Source organism: Chiloscyllium plagiosum, chromosome 4, assembly GCF_004010195.1.
Source record: "Chiloscyllium plagiosum isolate BGI_BamShark_2017 chromosome 4, ASM401019v2, whole genome shotgun sequence".
Taxonomy (NCBI): Eukaryota; Metazoa; Chordata; class Chondrichthyes; order Orectolobiformes; family Hemiscylliidae; genus Chiloscyllium; species Chiloscyllium plagiosum.
The window spans coordinates 135513866-135534270 of NC_057713.1; the positions used below are offsets into that span (position 1 = coordinate 135513866).

Below are 20405 nucleotides of genomic sequence, written 5' to 3' on the forward strand. Positions count from 1 at the left end.
AGAGGGGTGGGGGAGTTCAGGTGGCGGTTAATATCGTGGCGGCAGTTGGCTATGAAGAGATCGAGGGCAGGTAAGAGGCCAGCATGGGGTGTCCAGGTGGATGGGGTGTGTTGGAGGCGGGAGAAGGGGTCGTCAGAGGGTGGGCGGGAATCCTGATTGAAGAAGTAGGCGCGGAGGCGAAGGCGGCGGAAGAATTGTTCGATGTCACGCCGTGTGTTGAAGGGGAACTTGTTGATAACGCCAGGAAAGCTAAGACAGAAAGGCAGGTAGTGCAGGAGTCTCCTGGGGCTATCCCCATCTCAAACAATAGGGTACGCTGTTTTGGAAATGTAGGGGGTGATGGACTCTCAGGGGAATGTAGCATGAACAACCAGGTTTCTGGTATCAAGACAAGCTGTAATGGAATGAGGGGTATGCCAGGTTACAACAATCAATTGTGATAGGGGATGCGAAATCAGAGGCACAGACAGCTATTTCTGCGGTTGACAATGAGACATCAGAATAGTGTTAGGGTGCTGAGTGTAGGGAAAGCTGGATGACTAGAGAAATTGAGGTTTTAGTTAAGAAAAAGAAGGAAGCATATGTCAGGTATAGACAGAAGAGATCGAGTGAATCCTTAGCAGAGTATAAAGGCAGTAGGAGTACATTTAAAAGAGAAATCAGGAGAGCAAAAAGGGGACATGAGATAGCTTTGCAAATAGGGTTAAGGAGAATCCAAATGGATTCTACAAACATATTAAAGACAAAAGGGTAACTACGGAGAGAATAGGGCCCCTCAAAGATCAGCAAGGCGGCCTTTGTGTGGAACCGCAGGAGATGGGGAAGATACTGAACGAGTATTTTGCATTAGTGTTTATTGTGAGAAAGACATGGAAGATATAGAATGTAGGGAAATAAATAACAGCATCTTAAAATATGTCCACATTACAGAGGAGGAGATATCAGATGCCTTAAAATACATAAAGGTGGATAAATCCCCGGGACCTGATCAGCTGTACCCTAGAACTCTGTGGGAAGCGAGGGAAGTGATTGCTGGGCCTTTTACTGAGACATTTGGATCATCGATAGTCACAGGTGAGGTGCCGGAAGACTGGAGGTTGGCAAACGTGATGCCACTGTTTAAGAAGGGTGGTAAGGACAAGCCAGGGAACTATAGACCAGTGAGCCTGACCTCAGTGGTGGGCAAGTTGTTGGAGGGAATCCTGAGGGACAGGATGTACATGTATTTGGGAAGGCAGGGACTGATTAGGGATCATCAACATGGCTTTGTGCGTGGGAAATCTGATCCACTAACTTGATTGAATTTTTTTAAAGAAGTAATGAAGTGGATTGATGAGGGCAGAGCAGTAGATGTGATCTATATGGACTTCAGTAAGGCGTTCAACAAGGTTCCCCATGGGAGACTGGTTGGCAAGGTTAGATCTCATGGAATACAGGGAGAACTAGCCATTTGGATACAGAACTGGCTCAAAGATAGAAGACAGAGAGTGGTGGTGGAGGGTTGTTTTTCAGATTGGAGGGCTGTGACCAGTGGAGTGCCACAAGGATCGGTGCTGGGTCGACTGCTTTTCGTCATTTACATAAATGATTTGGATGTGAGCATACGAGGTACAGTTAGTAAGTTTGCAGATGACATCAAAATTGGAGGTGTAGTGGACAGCGAAGAGGGTTAACTCAGATTACAGTAGGTTCTTGACCAGATGGGCCAATGGGCTGAGAAGTGGCAGATAGAGTTTAATTCTGATAAATGCGAGGTGCTACATTTTGGGAAAGCAAATCTTAGCAGGACTTATACACTTAATGGTAAGGTCCTAGGGAGTGTTAAAAAGGTAAAAACAATGACTGCAGATGCTGGAAACCAGATTCTGGATTAGTGGTGCTGGAAGAGCACAGCAGTAAAGGGTTCAGAAAAGATTTACAAGGATGTTGCCAGGGTTGGAGGATTTGAGCTACAGAGAGAGGCTAAATATATTGGGACTTATTTTCCCTGTAGTGTCAGAGGCTGAGGGGTGACCTTGTGGTGGTTTATAAAATTATGAGGGGCATGGATAGGGTAAATAAACAAAGTCTTTTCCCTGGGGTGGGAAAGTCCAGAACTAGAGGACATAGGTTTAGGGTGAGAGGGGAAGGGTTTAAAAGGGATCTAAGAGGCGACTTTTTCACACAGAGGATGGTACGTGTATGGAATGAGCTGCCAGAGGATGTGGTGGAGGCTGGTACAATTGCAACATTTAAGAAGCATTTGGATGGGTATATGAATAGGAAGGGTTTGGAGGGGTATGGTCCAGTGCTGGTAAATGGGACTAGATTAGGTCAGGATATCTGGTCAGCATGGGCCAGTTGGACTGGAGGGTGTATTTCCATGCTGTACCTCTCCATGACTGTAATAAACAATTAATTTCAGTAGTTCTCAATTGTCATCAAGCACAATGGTGACACCTGGTGGCTCAAAGTAAACACAGTAATTGCTTTCACAAAACAGAAAGTGCTGGAGAAACTCAGCAGGTCTGGCAGCATCTGTGTGGAAGAAACTATTCAGAGCTAACGAAAGGTTACTGGACTCAAACGCTAACTCTGTTCCACTGTATACAGACATGAGCAGACTCACTGGGTTTCTATAGCACTTTCTGCTTTTGTTTCATATCTTTATCATCTACAGTTCTTAGGTATTATTTTACAGTAATTATTTTGTTATCTCATAAATCTGGACGGCAGATTGAGTTTCCCTGCCTTTAGATCTTCTTTGATGGTGATATATACAATCTTGAAAAATCTTACTATGATCAAAGTACAAATTCTATCTGACTTGGTGAGTATTTCCCACAAATACTCTTTCTAATCAGATTTACAGCATTAATTTGGATTGTTTTGTTTTTTTATGTTCAAAATGCAAGTGTTGTGGCTCAGCACTTTACCATAACTCTGCTTCCACTTCAGTAGCGTAGTAAAAGACACAAGTAATTCAACCCTCCAGGCAATGTTTGAACAAACACTTTTCAACAATATCACTCCCATAGTTGTGTTCAATGAGTGTTCACTTCACACTAATACAGGGAAGGTACACTCCCAACCCAGAGTTAGGGCATAGACTGACTCCACATTAAAGCAGACAATCAGAACCTCACCCAGGGTCTGAATTTACACTCCAATATGTGAGCATTGTTGGTCTAATTGGTGATGTAGCTGTATGGTATGAATTGGGCATGATTTGACAAGCTTTTTAAATCAACAATTAGATTAGATTACTTACAGTGTGGAAACAGGCCCTTCGGCCCAACAAGTCCAACCCACCCATACCCCCTACATTTACCCAACACTACGGGCAATTTAGCATGGCCAATTCACCTGACCTGCACATCTTTGGACTGTGGGAGGAAACCGGAGCACCCGGAGGAAACCCACGCAGACACGGGGAGAACGTGCAAACTCCACACAGTCAGTCGCCTGAGGCGGGAATTGAACCCGGGTCTCTGGCGCTGTGAGGCAGCAGTGCTAACCGCTGTACCACCGTGCCGTCCACTAATGATTATTTAAAATTTAGAATGCATCCAAGGTGATACCTTTCTTCTTGATGAACAATAAAAGTGGTCAGTGGCAGGTTTTGAGGAGGGTCCCCTCCTGTACACCCTCCTTGAGGGAGTGGCAGGCAGGAATAACACCAGTGAATTAACTGGGGACAGGAAGAATTGCTGTGGGGCTATCAAAAGGCCATACTGTCCAAATAAGGTCATTTTTGTCAGATGAGGTCAGTCATTGCAGCCTGAGACATCCTTAAAAAAGTAACACCCCCCTGTAATTTGTTTTATCTTTAAAACCAATCTGTTCAGGGATATCACGTTAGATGTCAGGGAACCCAGGCAGAGTTAGGGATGGCAACACTGTGCAGCAAGACCCCATTCATCTTCAGGGAATTGTCCCCCACCTAACAATCACCGGCTGATTGGCCAATGGCTTTCGATCTCTGAGAGTTGGAGCTTGGTCACCATTCACTCCCCACAGTTCAGCTCCATTCACAATCCCTCTGCTCAGCAAGCTGGTCTATACAGGACTCTGCCGATAAATAACAGATAGCAATCAGACCCTGTAACAGCCTTGTAATGACCTCTGTCAACAAAAGAAGATCAGGGCTTAACCTTCAATAGCAACACCCTAAGGACTCTAGCATCAACATTGTACAATTCCTACAGTGCAGACAGAGGTAATTCAGCCCATCGAGTCTGAAATGACCATCCGAAGAGCATCAAATTACCACCGCCCTTGCATTAGGGATAGTCAGCAGGGCTTTGTGTGTGGGAAATCATGTCTCACAAACTTGACTGAATTTCTTAAAAGAAGTAATGAAGATGATCATTGAGGGCAGAGCGGTGGATGTGATCTATCTGGACTTCAGTAAGGCGCTCAACAAGATTCCTCATGGGAGACTGGTTAGCAAGGTTAGAGCTCACCTCCTGAGCCATCAAAAACTCTCCCCCATTAACAAAACTCAAATCAGGAAAGTGACATGCACTTAGCTGGTACAATCACAAGAACACTGTGTCATGCTGCTACACTGCAGACAAACCCCCCCCCCCCGTAACCCTTCTCCCTGCTCACATGCCATGGCACAGCGGCACAGTGGTTAGCAGAGACCCAGGTTCAATTCCTGCCTCAGGCGACTGACTGTGTGGAGTTTGCACGTTCTCCCCGTGTCTGCGTGGGTTTGCTCCGGGTGCTCTGGTTTCCTCCCACAGTCCAAAGATGTGCAGGTCAGGTGAATTGGCCATGCTAAATTGCCCGTAGCGTTAGGGGAATGGGTCTGAATGGGTTGCGTTTCGGAGGGTCAGTGTGGACTTGTTGGGCCAAAGGCCTGTTTCCACACTGTAAGTAATCTAATCAAATCCCAAGGACAAAGTAAGCATCCAGTCCCAGTCGGCACTCCAAAATATTTTGAAATGAAGTATCTAATTATTAATACAGGCAATAAAAGGACCTGAAATCATGACATTTTATAAATGAAAACATTTCTGCTTCTTAATGCCCATCACACACGGCATAGAAACCTTTCCAACTGACTGGAAAGTTGATTAGTTGCATGAACTGAAGCATTCTGAATTTAGACTTCCCCGTTTGAGCTGATGATTTGGAGATGCCGGTGTTGGACTGGGGTATACAAACCGCCTGATGAAGGAGCGTCGCTCCGAAAGCTAGTGTGCTTCCAATTAAACCTGTTGGACTATAACCTGGTGTTGGATGATTTTTAACCTTTGAGCTGGTTTGTCCCAATAATTGTGCTGCAATGCAATGAGTTCTTCAAAGCTGTTCCTGTGTAAACTCTTTGAGGGTGATGACAATCACTTCATCCCATGTTGACATCAAATTGCACATTGATAAAGGATTCATATATTGAAATTCAAGCACCACTTATGCGATTTTGGAAAAGATTCTTTGGTCCATATACCCAGGATAGGAGAAAGTGAGGACTGCAGATGCTGGAGAGTCACAGTCAAAAAGTGTGTTGCTGGAAAAGCACAGCAGGTCAGGCAGCATCTGAGGAGGAGGAGAACTGATGAAGGGCTTATGCCCAAAACGTCGATTCTCCTGCTCCTCCGAAGCTGCCTGACCTGCTGTGCTTTTCCAGCACCACTCTTTTTGACTCATATATCCAGGACAGAAGTTAAATACCAGTTTTTTTCATATACCTCATATGCATACACACACATACCCAATACCAACAATGGCACAGATACATAGATTCATAGATTAATACAACACAGGAAAGATGCTTCAGCCCACTGCCTGCACTGACATAACCACTGTAAGTGCACTAATCCCAGTTTCCTGCACGTCTCCCATATCCCTGCATGATATGATATTTGAAGTGCTCATTCAGATATTTTTGAAGGTTGTAAGATTTCTGACTTCCACTACCTTCCCAGGCTCTGTGCTCCAGATTCCAACCACCAAGTGAAAAAGCTTTTACCCAAATCCCTCTGAATCAGGCAACAGATTACAGACTACAAATACAAAGATTAATGTAGCATTCAGAGAGTTAAAATATAGTTGTTCCCTCATTAATCTTGGATTGATTGAGCACTGATTGCAACCATCGCTTAGAATGGACTGACCATTTGCAGCTTCCTTTCTGTTTAAGTTTGCCTTCCTCTCCCATTTAGGTTAGCAGAGTTTTATTTTCTGAAACATATTTGCAAATGAATTGCACATAACCACGCTGAATCAGGTTTCCCATCTGACGGAGATGTTAATTACCCTTTTCCTGGTCTTGTCTTTCAGGAATGGCTTTATAATGGTGTATAAAGCGTGGATATACCAGGGCTGGTTCACAAAGTGGATGCCTCCAAAACGTGCAGGGAAGCTGTCCTGTAAAGATGAGAGTTTGGATTAATAAGGTAAAAGCACAGAAGGATCAAGCAACATGAACTCAGCACCACTGAAAGCTCAATACGATCTGGCTAACACTGAAAGCTTAATATGACCTGGCTAACACCGAAAACTTAATACAACCTGGCTAACACCAAAAGCTTAATACAACCTGGCTAACACCGAAAGCTTAATACAACCTGACTAATACCAAAAGCTTAATACGACCTGGCTAACACCGAAAGCTTAATACAACCTGACTTTTAGAACCCTCCCTATAACTATTGCCATTTATTACAGCATTCCCAATCACTATTCCCTCTGAAACTCCCATAAACATTTGTATCTCTGAAAACTCTTCTTAACTGTCTCAACTTCCCTTTGACAGTTACGTGCTGAGACCTGCTCTATGTCAGTGAAGTAATTAAGTCTTGGTAACACTCACTATTATCACCTCCCTCCAGCCTGACAACATTGAGGGTCTGTAGAAGCTCTTTTTAACCCGACAGCCATCTCTGTGTCTGTAATCTCCTCCACTGTCCATAATACATTCTCTCTGAGCTCCTCTGTAGTCCACTAAACACTCCCTAACACTGTCTGTATCAGTGTAACCTTCTGCAAAAACAAAATCTTCCCTATCTGTGTAAATCTCTACACCAGTCCCTATCCCGCAAAGCTCTGCCTAACAAGACAACCTTCCACATCTGTGTATTTACCTTCAGTCTCTACATCCCTCCCTATCTGTGTAACCTTCTCCATGCATTTTTGCTTCAGTCTCTTCAACCGTCTATATCAGTGGCATATTTTCCAGATCCGAAAACTCTCCCTCTCTTTAACTTACTCAGGTCACACAACTCTCACTATCTGTAACCTATTTCTGACTGAGAAAAATCATCGGTAAACTGCTCGGATTCTTCAATTCTCCATAAGCTCCTGCAGCTCTTACAGCCCTCCCTATCTACATAACCAGTTCCAGTCCCTAAAACGCCATCAGTCTGTGGAGACCGTACCACATCCCTATCTCTCAGGTCCCTGCAACACTCCCGATCTGTAGAACCCACTCCAATGCCTGGGCCTCTCCCGGTCCTGTTCCTACAAGACTCATTAACTCTGTAACATCCTACTGTCACTGTCACCCACCCTGTCAATATAAGTTCCTCCAAACATTTACCCCAAACATTTACTCATCTCCATAATCTTCTCCAGCTCTTACACCCCTATCCGTGTAAACATCACTCTCCACTCGAACCCTCCCTACCACAGGAACGTCCTCCTGTTTGTGCAATGCTCCGTTATCTGTGAAACTGTCTTCAACCAAACTTGCTACTCCAATCTCTGAAGAAAGAATCCAGATTCCACAGCCTCCTGTCTAAATAACCCCCAGAACATAAGCCTTCCTATATCTATAAACATCTTCAGTCACGACTTCCCTCCATATCTGTTTGTTCCTTCAGCCGATACAAACATCTTTATCTCTGTAATCTGCTTAGCTCTCAAAAACACTCCATGCCTGTGTAATCCAGCCCTGTCCGACAATAAATCCTTATCTCTGTAAACTTCTCCATCCCTCCCAACATTCCCAACTCCATTAACCCCTGTCAGCCCTATAGCTCTCTACATTTCTGTAACCTCCTATGGCTCTACTGTCCTCCCTCCCTGTGAAACCACCTCCAGTCCCCACACCCCTCCCAATCTGGGTCCTCTGCTCCAGATCAGACCCTTTCTGTCTCTGTAAACACCTCCACCTCTGACAACTCTTCCCATTTATGTTAGCTCGTTCAGACCCCATACTCTTCAGCTTCCTGAATCCTCTTCCTGTCGTTGCAACCCCTCAATGTTTATGTAAAATCCTCCAGTGCGTAAACCCATTCCAACTCAGTAACCTCCTGCAATCCAAACAAAACACCTAAAATGTGAAACACCTCATTTCTTTACAATCCTCCCTCCCTCCCTCCTCAAATGTCTTCATCACCATAAAACATCACAATTACTGAAGCCTGCTTTTGGCACTGCAAACCTCTTAGTGTCTGCAAAATTCTCTCGCTCTGATAACCCTCCCTATCTCTGTAACCCCCACCAACCTTCATTGCCCTTCTGGAGAACATGGCAGAGGAGGGAATATTTGCCGAGTTCGGGCCATGTTATGGGGGTAGAATCCTAGGAATTACAGATTTAGTCTTATGTCTGTGGTGTACAGATTATTGGAGAGGACTCTGAGAGACAGGATATATGACTCCTTGGAAAACCATGGTTACGTTAGAGACAGTCAGCATGGGTTTGTGAGGGACAATCCATGCCTCGCAAACCTTATTGAATTCGTTGAGGATATGACAGAATACGTTGGTGGCTCATTCAGAAAATGCAAAAGCTTAATACAACCTGGCTAACACCAAAAGCTTAATACAACCTGGCTAACACCAAAAGCTTAATACAACCTGGCTAACACCAAAAGCTTAATACAACCTGGCTAACACCAAAAGCTTAATACAACCTGGCTAACACCAAAAGCTTAATACAACCTGGCTAACACCGAAAGCTTAATACGACCTAGCTCACAGTGAAAGCTTTTCCTGTTGTTTATACAGTTCGCAATCCTCAAACCGCACTGTTGGAAATATTCTCCGACATGCATATCAACGCAAGTTACTTCATTGATGTTTATTGTCCTATGTTCCTGCAGTTAAGCGTCTGACATCATAAAGTCTCAGTTACTTGGTCTCATTTACAACACTCACCTATGGCCAGAATTTATAAAAGAAGTATTGCATTTCGGTAAAACATAACAAGTGCAGGACTTGTACAATTTAAATAGGGCCTTGGATAGTGTTGTAAGACAGAGAGACCTAGTTGTTCCGGTACATAATTCTTTGAAGTTTGTGTCACAGGTAGACAGGGTGGTTAAGAAGGTGTTTAGCATGCTCGCCTTCATTGTTCAGACCTCTGAGTGTAGGAGTTGGGATGTCATGTTGAGGTTGTACAGGACGTTGGTGAGGCCTGTTCTGGAACACTGTGTCCAGTTCTGGTCACCCTATTACTGGAAGGATTTTATTAAGTTGGAGAAAGTTCAGAAGTGATTTATCAGGGTGTTGCTGGGAATGGAGGTTTTGAGTTATAAGGAGAGGCTGGATAGGCTGGCACCTTTTTCACTGGAGTGTAGGAGACTGAGGGGTGACTTTATAGAGGTTTATAAAATCATGAGGGATATAGATAAGGTGAATGGCAGGTGTATTTTCTCTAAAGTGGGGGATTTCAATACAAGGGGGCGCATTTTTAAGGTGAGAGGAGAAAGATTCTGAAAATACATGAAGGGCAATTCTTTTTTTTAGATTAGATTACTTACAGTGTGGAAACAGGCCCTGTGGCCCAACAAGTCCACACTGACCCTCCGAAGAGCAATCCACCCAGACACATTCCCCTATATTTACCCCTGCACCTAACACTACAGACAATTCACCTAACCTGCACATTGTTTGGACTGTGGGAGGAAACCCACGGGGAGAATGTGCAACCGCCACACAGACAGTTGCCTGAGGCGGGAATTGAACCCGGGTCTCTGGCGCTGTGAGGCAGCAGTGCTAACGACTGTGCCACCGTGCCACCCACCTTTTATTTTTTCTAAACCTGCCCCATTTCCCACCGCTTCAGCAGTGGACACACCCCCATCCATCCTGCCTCTGACCACGCCCCCTTGCTCCTAGTCCCGCCCGCTGGTCCTCCACTTTTACAGAGAGTGGTTCGTGTGTGGAATGAACATCCAGAGGAAATGGTGGATCTGGGTACAGTTAGAATGTTTAAAAGATATTTGGATAAGTACATCAATAAAAAATGTCTGGAGGGATATGAGCTAAGAGCAGGCAGGTGGGACTAGTCTAATTTGGGATCATGGTCGGCATGGACTGGTTGGACCGAAGGGTCTGTTTCCAAGCTGTGACTCTATGACTCTGTAACTTCCTTTATGTGAATTATATATGAATTTAAATTGCTTTTTGAAGGATATAACAAGTGAAGGTGGTCCTGAGCATTGGGGAACTGCCCCATAGTGAAGGCTTTAGTGTGAGATGCTGTCCATGAATTATGATGTCACTGAGCTCCCATGAATGTTAGTGTAACACAGGCAGACATAGCCCAATCAGGAGAGTGGGGGAGAGAGGGAAGGGGGTGCCTGCCGGATTCTTGCTCAGTCACTTTCACTAAGAGTATGCGTAGAGAGTGAAGGTCTGGTTGGAGACTCGCTGCAGCTGGTTTGGACAAAATCAGGAAAGTGATAGGGTAAGAAATTAAAATGTAATTTGTTGGCCCACAGAGAGAACAGAAATGCCTTTTGAATTTGGAGTTCAACCCATTGTAAGGAGAATGAGCTATAGAGAACTATACACTGTAAATCAAGATATTTCACAGGTTCAAAATTAACCAAAACCTAACACTATTTCCCACAAGCATTTGTAAAGTGAAGAATTATTATAGAATTGTCCGACATTTATAAACGTACAAATATCAACATCAAAATTAACGGTGTCAACATCACACCACAAGAAGTTGTGGGCAGTTTGGCAGGAGATCCAGGAGATAATTCAAACTTCAAGGAGAAAATAAAACTTCCAAGAATAGAAACATTCATCTAGAAACCCCTTTCCTTGCTAGGAGTCAGTAACTGAGGTCAAGCCCATGGCCTGCTCTCCACCCATGGTTCTGCCAAAGACTATTAGACTGGATATGGCTCACCTTTCAGAAAACTAAGCAGCCCCCACTTGATTGGCATAACACGCACAGATACCCACTCCCTCCTCACTCAGGAGCAGCAGTGTGTACCATCTACAAGATGCACAGCAGGAATTCACCAAAGATCCTCAGACAGCACCTTCCAAACCCACGACCAATTCCATCTAGAAGATCAAGGGCAGCAGCCCCTACACCACCCCCTACAAGTTCCCTTCTGAGCCACTCTCCATCCTGTTCCTTCAGTGTCGCTGGGTCAAAATCCTGGAATTCCCTCCCTAAGGGCATTGTGGGTTAACCCACAGCACATGGACTGCAGTGGTTCAAGAAGGCAGCTCATCTCCACCTTCTCAAGGGGCAATTCGGGACAGGTAATAAATACTGGGCCCAGCCAGCGACACACATCCCATGAGTGAATCAAAGAATTCTCCTCAATGCTTACATTTTCTATGATCTCACTTACTCTACCTGGTGTTGGATTCAAGCAATTTTCCCACCTACAGACAATACATTCATTACACTGCAACTATTTGGGATTTTTCTTTTTTGCTTTTTACATTTTACGTTGCAATCTTCCAGCACATTAATTCCATCCGTTAACTCGTGAAGTATCAGTATTGGCTCTGTGATAGTGCTTTTAATTAGTGAAAGTCCATTCCAGAATACAATTGAGATTGTTTTCAGATCCAGAATGAGGAGGTACTGTGCAAAGATGGTGTGACATTAAACCATCGAGCCTTCAAGCCTCTCCCATGGGCATTAATGACCCAAGGGCACATCCATACAAAACGTAGTAAAGTTCTTTCAGTGATCTAGCCAACACTTATCTCTTAACCAACACAACTAAAGCAATTAAACTGATCATTCATTGTTTTTTTCACTGTTTGTGGAACATTGCGTTGTAATCTGATCGCTGTGTTTCCCAACAGTAACCAAGGGCTAGGAGTGTCTTGGGATATCAGCAAATCCAGATAAATGTATTTCTTCCTTCTTTCTATAAACAGAGGTTAATCTGGTGTACATTTGGAATACCTTATCTGAGGGACTGTCTCATGATGAGATGTTGAGTAGATTAGCCCTGTACTCATTGGAACTTAGAAGAGTGAGAGATGACTTTATGAAATATACAAGATTTTGAGGTGACTTGTGGAGTGTTTGATGTGTGAGAGTCGAGGACCTGAGGGCATCATCTAAGAATAAAGGGTGACGTCCTTAAGACAGAGATGAGGAGGGATTTCTTCTCTCAGAGGGGAGTAAATCTGTGGAAATGTTTAGCATGGAGGACTGTCGAGGCTGGGTCATCAAGTCCATTGAAGGCAGAGATTGTAAGGTTTTTATTCCCTCAGAAAACCAAAGCTGACGGGGAAAAGGCAGGAAAGTGAAGGTGAGGATTATCAGACCAGTCATTGATCTCATTGAATGGCAAGGCAGACTTGATGGGCTGAATGGCTTACTCCAGCTCTTATGTCTTATGATCTTATGGTCTGATTAACTCATTGCTTTGCCTAGCTATGCACAGTAATTGGGTACTGAAATAAACCTGAAGGAGCAATTACTCTGAATAACAAACTATCCTGATTACAAAGTTAAAAATCACACAACACCAGGTTATAATCCAACAGGTTTAATTGGAAGCACTAGCACAACCACCTGATGAAGGGGCAGTGCTCTGAAAGCTAGTGCTTCCAATTAAACCTGTTGGACTATAACCTGGTGTTGTGTGATTTTTAACTTTGTACACCCCAGTCCAACACCGGCATCTCCAAATCATATCCTGATTACTTTATGATAATTATTGCAACATAAAACCATCAGCCAGTGACATAGACATTGTATTCCAATGGATTGTTTGTTTTATTTATGTATAAATTGCTCTAAAGAGACACTCTGTTACACTTTACCTTCACCAAAAAGATACACCATACTCTGGAACCAATTCCTAAAATGCCATAAACCCAAGTAGTGAGCCAGCCAGCTGCACCATCACATCAAATGATGGCGGCACAGGGGCACAGTGGTTAGCACTGCTGCCTCACCGCGCCAGAGACCTGGGTTCAATTCCCGCCTCAGGCGACTGACTGTGTGGAGTTTGCACGTTCTCTCTGTGTCTGCGTGGGTTTCCTCCGGGTGCTCCAGTTCCCTCCCACAGTCCAAAGATGTGCAGGTTAGGTGAAGTGGCCATGCTAAATTGCCCGTAGTGTTAGGTGAAAGGGTAAATGTAGGGGAATGGGTCTGGGTGGGTTGCGCTTCAGCAGGTCGGTGTGGACTTGTTGGGCCGAAGGGCCTGTTTCCACACTGTAAGTAATCTAATCTAATCTAATCTAATGGCATTCCGATTAAAGGGATGGTTTGGGAAAAGTGTACAAGTTCATGGGACAGAATTTAAAGTTTCTTAAATTGTATCTTTACAGATAGTGGGAGGATGTAAAATGTAATACCCTTGTTACACAACTTTGTTAATAGGTGACATTAAAATGATATTTAATTTAATGCAATAACATTCAATAGGTCAAACAGAGACAAAAAGAAGTCACTTAAAGCTGACAGCTGTATAAGTGGATAAATATTACTACTTAAGAGGAATCTAGTATCACAAATATTCTAAAAGATAATTGTCTTTAATGTTTGATCCTGTGCAGGTTTGCAAACATCTTTCTTTTATGTTGCAATTATCATGTTTGTCTCAGCAAATGTAACAGAGACATGTACTCTGATATCAGGGTGAAATCATTCCAGTTACACAGAAGGGGGTTACTATGGTAGGATAATAACTTGATTACTCCCCAAACAATTTTCTACTTTCAGTCATTGTGTGTGAACCATAAATAACACGGGAAGAAACAGGCCAAATAAATACTAAAATAACTGTGCTCACTTGCACAAGGAGACATAAAAATACAATTTGAACAATATGTTTAGGTTTGTTCATAATGATTTTTTAAATAAAAGGTGTCACTGTGATGATCTTAAATCTTATGTAAACAATGAAGTGCAGATAGAGTCATAGAGTCTTACAGCACATAAACAGACCCTTCACTCCAACTCATCCATGCTGACCAGATATCCTAAATAAATTTAGCCCCTATTCGCCAGCATTTGGCCCATATCCTTCTAAACCTTTCCTATTCATACCCCCATCCAGGTGCCTTATCAATGTTGTAATTGTACCAGCCTCCACCACTTCCTATAGTGTTGCTAACAATGGCCGATTTTGAGAAGTAATCTTCCCCTTCACTCTGCGGCTATTTTTGTGTAAGGAGTGGATGGAGCCTCATGAGGATCCTCCCACTTCTGGGCTTGATGTATTTGGCATGTAATACACGCATTTCCAAGTTGTTGGGTATCCTGACTCATCCCTGAACATGGTACAGAGCCATCTGCTTGACAGAACCCCTGCTTGGTTTAATTGGTATCCCCTCAGAGCCACATGGGTTCCTCGTTCCCTCAGAAACAGCATTGCTGAAGAAAGGTTGATTCTAGCATCATAAGCTAATGTTACTTTTGGGGGATTTAAAGACCCATTCTACCATAAAATGTGCCTCCTCCTCCCTGGGAAAATTCTACTCTTTATTTACAATTATCTTACAAATCCTTTTGTCTTCCTTTGGAAATAAAGAGGCAAAAGAATTGCTCAGCATCTCTCTCTTTTTTTAAAATTCTCTTTCAGTTTGCCATCTTCAGCTCTTTGGTAGCATTCCCCAAGCGATCAGCTTCAACCTTCTGCCTGTCAATAGTCTGAGCTTAATGCAGTCTGAGCTTAATGCAGTCTGAGCTTAATGCAGTCTGAGCTTAATGCAGTCAGAGCTCAATGCAGTCTGAGCTTAATGCAGTCTGAGCTCAATGCAGTCTGAGCTTAATGCAGTCTGAGCTTAAAGCAGTCTGAGTTTAAAGCAGTTTGAGCTTAATGCAGTCTGAGCTTAATGCAGTCTGAGCTTAAAGCAGTCTGAGCTTAATGCAGTCTGAGCTCAATGCAGTCTGAGCTTAAAGCAGTCTGAGCTTAATGCAGTCTGAGCTTAATGCAGTCTGAGCTTAATGCAGTCTGAGCTTAAAGCAGTCTGAGCTTAATGCAGTCTGAGCTTAATGCAGTCTGAGCTCAATGCAGTCTGAGCTTAATGCAGTCTGAGCTCAATGCAGTCTGAGCTTAATGCAGTCTGAGCTTAATGCAGTCTGAGCTCAATGCAGTCTGAGCTTAATGCAGTCTGAGCTTAATGCAGTCTGAGCTTAATGCAGTCTGCTTGCAATTACATTGAACATGGTGGATGCTAAAATGTGAATTAAAAAAAAAGAAAAAAAGGAATTGCTGGCAGCATCTGTGGGGAGAGAAACAGAGTTTCAAGTTTTGAGTCTGGGAGGACTTCTTCAGAACAGAAGTCGGAGTTTCTCAGCTCACCTGGTTTAGAAACCCTCAACCATGCCTTTATTTGACTATTCCAACACGCCCCTGGTCCTCCTGCAGGTCCGACAATCGAACATCTGCAAACATCCTTTCTGTTGCCTGGGTCACATACTGTCTGTGTCTTAGGTTAGTTCCCAGGGCAGTTCTGTACTCACTGACCGAGAATGGCTCCTGGTCAAGCAACATCTGACTTTAAAATTTTCTTCTTTTCATGGCCTGAGACTGCCCTATTTCTGTGACCTCCTCTAGTCCCATACTCTAATATACTTGGCTGCTATCACTTTAGTTTCCCTTTTTGTGCTCTTGGAATTGTCAAACACATTAAAATTTCAGTTTTATGTGAGAAGCAAAATATCAAAGTAAATAGTGACTGCTGTTAGCTTTTGCAAGTATTTTGTTTAATTGTTCGACTCCCAGTGATGTTCTTACCAGTTGATGATATAAATTAACACATTTACATGACAGATGGATATGTTTCTAACACTTTTAACTGCTTTATTATAAGTGCAATATTTTACTGTGTAGTTGTGAATTGTTAAATAATTAATAATACTCCCATTTTCAGAAATTAATTGTAACCTTCTAGGTCTTATTTCTTGATTTTCAGTACATTATTTTTTTAAATAATGAGGCAATGTGGAGCTTACTCAACATATTTAGCACTGCTGCCTCACAGCGTCAGGGACCCAGGTTCAATTCCTGCCTTGGGTGACTGTGTGGAGTTTGCACATTCTCCCCGTGTCTGTGTGGGTTTCCTCCCGGTGCTCTGGTTTCCTCCCACAGTCCAAAGATGTGCAGGTCAGGGGAATTGCCCATAGTGTAGATTATTAGTCAGGGGTAAATATAGGGTAGGGGAATGGGTCTGGGTGGAATACTCTTCGGAGGGTCGGTGTGGACTTGTTGGGCTGAACGGCCTGTTTCCACACTGTAGAGATTCCAGTTCTAATTCAAAAATTCTAATTCAATGTTTTCATTGATATAATACTGATTCATAGTGAAAGCCAAGGACAATAAAAGACCTTCTGCTCTTCTTAAACAGGAGTCCAGTGTGTGCCCACATGTCACATCTGGCCTCCAGACATTTAAAACACACAAATCCCAGCCCATAACCACCTCGAGTAAGAGACAAGCTATCCACCGGCCCCTTGACATTCAATGGCGTTATCATCAATGAATCCCTCACTATCAACACCCTGGGGGGATACCATTGATTAGAAACTCAACTGGACCCCTCCACCTCCCCCCACAACCCCCCAAACACAGTGGCTACAAGAGCAGGTCAGAGGTGAGGAATACTGCAGCAAGTAACTCACCTTCTGACTCCCCAAAGCCTGTCCATCATCTATAAGGCACAAATCAGGAGTGTGACAGAATACTCCACGCTTGCCCTGGATGGGGCAACTCCAACAACACTCGAGAAGTTTGACACCACCCAGGACAGAGCAGCCCTCTTGTTTGGTACCACATCCACAAACATCCAGTCCCTCCCCCACCAATGCTCAAGAACAGCAGTGTGTACCAGCTACAGGAAATTCACCAAGGATCCTCAGACAGCACCTTCCAAATCCATGATCACTTCCATCCAGAAGGAAGGACAAGGAATGCGGATACATGCAAACACCACTGCCTCGAAGTCCCCTTCAAGCCACTCACCATCCAGACATGGAAATATTCACTGTCGCTAGGTCAAAATCCTGGGATTCCCTCCCTAAGGGCATTGTGGACTGCAAGAAGGCAGCTCACCCCCACCTTCACAAGGGACAACTAGGGACAGGCAATAAATGCTGGGCCCAGTCAGTGACACACACATCCCTTGACTGAATTTTAAACAACGTCTCAGCATGTCACAGTTACTGTAAAGAATTGATATATGACTGGTTCCTTCTCTTTTCACTCTTCATAGAGAATTCCCCTGGTACAGCAAAGAGGAACATTAACATTACTTTGTTCTTCCTTCGCCAAACATTTATTTTTTCAACAGCTCTTAGCAGCCATCACCCATTTCTCAAAACATAAGTGCCCTCACGTTTTGACCTACTTGGAAGTTTTCTTTGAAGGTTTATCAATGATATCGTTGAAAATGACAAAATACCTAAAGGGATGGACACAGGATAGATGCAGGACAGATGCTTCCTCCTGGACAGACCTTTAAATGTTTTATCGTACAGCCCCTTTTATTTCACGGAAAAAAATTGAAGCCTAGAACCTGGGACACAAGTTGAAAATAAGGGGTAATTGTTGCATTCAACTCTAGTCACCACGCGATAGGAAGGATGGGGAGGCTTTGGAGAGGGTGCAGACAAGGTTTCCCAGGGTGCTGCCTGGATAAGAGGGTATGGGCTATAAGGAGAGGCTGGACAAACTCGGGTTGTTTTCGCTGGAGTGGTGGGGGCTGAGGGGAGACTTGATAGAAGTCTATAAAATTATGAGGTGTATAGATGGGGTTGACGGTCAGAATCTTATTCTCAGAGTTGAAATGTCTAAAACTAGGGAGCATGCATTTAAGGTGAGAGGGGGAAAGTTCAAAGGAGATGTGAGGGGTGAGTGTTTACACAGAGAGTGGTAGGAGTGTGGAACACACTGCCAAGGGTGGTGGTGGAGGCAGATACGATAAGGGGGTTTGAGGGGTGTTTGATATGCTTTCCTTTATTGGTCAGAATATTGAGTACAGGAGTTGGGAGGTCATGTTGCGGCTGTACAGGATATTGATTAGGCCACTGTTGGAATATTGCATGCAATTCTGGTCTCCTTCCTATCGGAAAGATGTTGTGAAACTTGAAAGGGTTCAGAAAAGATTTACAAGGATGTTGCCAGGGTTGGAGGATTTGAGGTATAGGGAGAGGCTGAACAGGCTGGGGCTATTTTCCCTGGAGCGTCGGAGGCTGAGGGGTGACCTTATAGAGGTTTACAAAATTATGAGGGGCATGGATAGGATAAATAGGCAAAGTCTTTTCCCTGGGGTCAGGGAGTCCAGAACTAGAGGGCCATAGGTTTAGAGTGAGGGGGGAAATGATATAAGAGACCTAAGGGGCAACTTTTTTCATGCAGAGGGTGGTACGTGTATGGAATGAGCTGCCAGAGGTGCAGAGGGTGGTACGTGTATGGAATGAGCTGCCAGAGGATGTGGTGGAGACTGGTACAATTGCATCATTTAAAAGGCAACTGGATGGGTATATGAATAGGAAGGGTTTGGAGGGATATGGGCCAAGTGCTGGCAGGTGGGACTAGATTGGGTTGGGATATCTGGTCGGCATGGACAGGTTGGACTGAAGGGTCTGTTTCCGTGCTGTGACTCTATGACTTTCATATAAGCACATGGACATGCAAGGAATGGAGGGATATGGACCAAGGGCAGGCAGAAGGGATTAGTTTCATTTAGCGTCATACTCAGCACAACATTGTGGGCCAAAGGGCCTGTTCCTGTGCTGTACTGTTTTATGTTCATGTTCCACTTTGGACTAAGATGAGGAGAATTCTTTTTACTCAGAGGATTGTGAATCTTTGGAATTCTCTTTCCTCGAGGGCTATGGAAGCTCCGTCATTGAGTATGTTAGAGTCAAGACTAATACATTTCTGAATATCAGGGACCTAAAGAAAAATGGGCACAGTGTGAGAAAAGACATTCAAGTGGACGATCAGTCATAGTTATACTGAACCGTGCAGCTGGCTCAAAGGGCTGAATGGCCTACTTTTGCTCTTCTGTTTCTATCATCCACCATTTCAACCACCACTAAATATCCCCACCATCAAACATATCTTCCTCTATCTTTCCTCCTTCCCTTTGCTTCCTCTGGGATAATCTTAATCATTTTTCATTGCCCTGATTGACTTGTATTCCTGAACATAGGAAACAGTTTGTTTCTGATAGATGTTCACCCACTTATCGCTGGCCTCCCACCTTCTGTTTTGCAAACATTCTTCTTATAAACCATACAATGGCCAATGCACCTCTATCCCTTCCTCCGTTTTTGCTCCTTGCCTGTTCATTACATAAGTTTCTTGCTCTGTTGAATAATGACATGGTCTCCTACTTCAACAACATTTTCATGTGGATGTGTTTCCCTCTTCCTTCCTGCTACATCATCTGGCTTTTATAACTCAACGTTACCATCATTCAATTCTTAATACCTGGTTTGCTTCACTTTCAGCAGTGCCCTGTGTTTTTACACTTTGATTTTTCAATTAAAATGAACGATGTGAATACTCATCATCTGTATGTCTCGACCATAAATTTGTTTTCTCTTTCTGTACCTCATTGGGATGTACACTATTCCCTGGAAGGCTGACTCTGAGACACCTTGTTAGAATACTCTGCAGGAACCTGTAAAGACATATAATGGCTCCTCACAACTTGACTTCAGATTCCTTTCCCTCGCTTCTGTACAATGTCCCCTCTGCTAAGTGGAAGTCCCTGTGCAAGAACCTCCCTATCATTGTGTGTTCGATATGTAACAGTTATACAGTGCATTCTATTTCATCAGAAAATTTCACTCTAACCTAGAACAGAAAGGAATATGCAAAATGTTTTAATTATTAAAACGAATCTCTGACCTGTAAGCCCTCTATGGCCAGTCTCAGTATGGTGGGGGTCAGTTTAGAGGCTTGTTTGAATGTGAAATTGCTCCAGTCTATAATTAGCATAAATCCATTTATCTGTAACTCAGGATCTTCAATAAGGATTTCCAAGGACAGAAGAACAGCTCGGAGAATATCCACAAAGGTATTCCTAAAAAAAGAAAACCACACAAGGTCAGAGGGGATTCAAATGTTTAACCGCAGTCTGTGGAGTCAGAAATAATCCATTGATACCTAATTTTGAAACAATATTTTTGCACAGTGCTCTGTTTGGGTTTCATTGTTAGAAAGTTCCAAGTTAATTCAAAGTTCATTTACTTTTTTGCATATGACTCAAACAGAGTGAATTCCTAACTACCTG

The 20405-nt window shown here is 43.5% G+C and overlaps 1 protein-coding gene across 1 annotated transcript in view; it reads right to left on the bottom strand.

Annotated features, from left to right (window-relative positions):
- Positions 1-20405, bottom strand: part of LOC122549458 (clavesin-1-like) — a 68892-nt gene that overhangs the window by 45052 nt on the left and 3435 nt on the right. Inside the window, exons 2-3 of the mRNA XM_043689311.1 lie at positions 20021-20195; positions 6247-6357 (exon numbers count right to left, since the gene is read on the bottom strand). Of these exons, the coding sequence (XP_043545246.1) occupies positions 6247-6357; positions 20021-20110 (201 nt within the window). The 5' untranslated portion in view covers positions 20111-20195. The remainder of the gene's footprint in view (positions 1-6246; positions 6358-20020; positions 20196-20405) is intronic.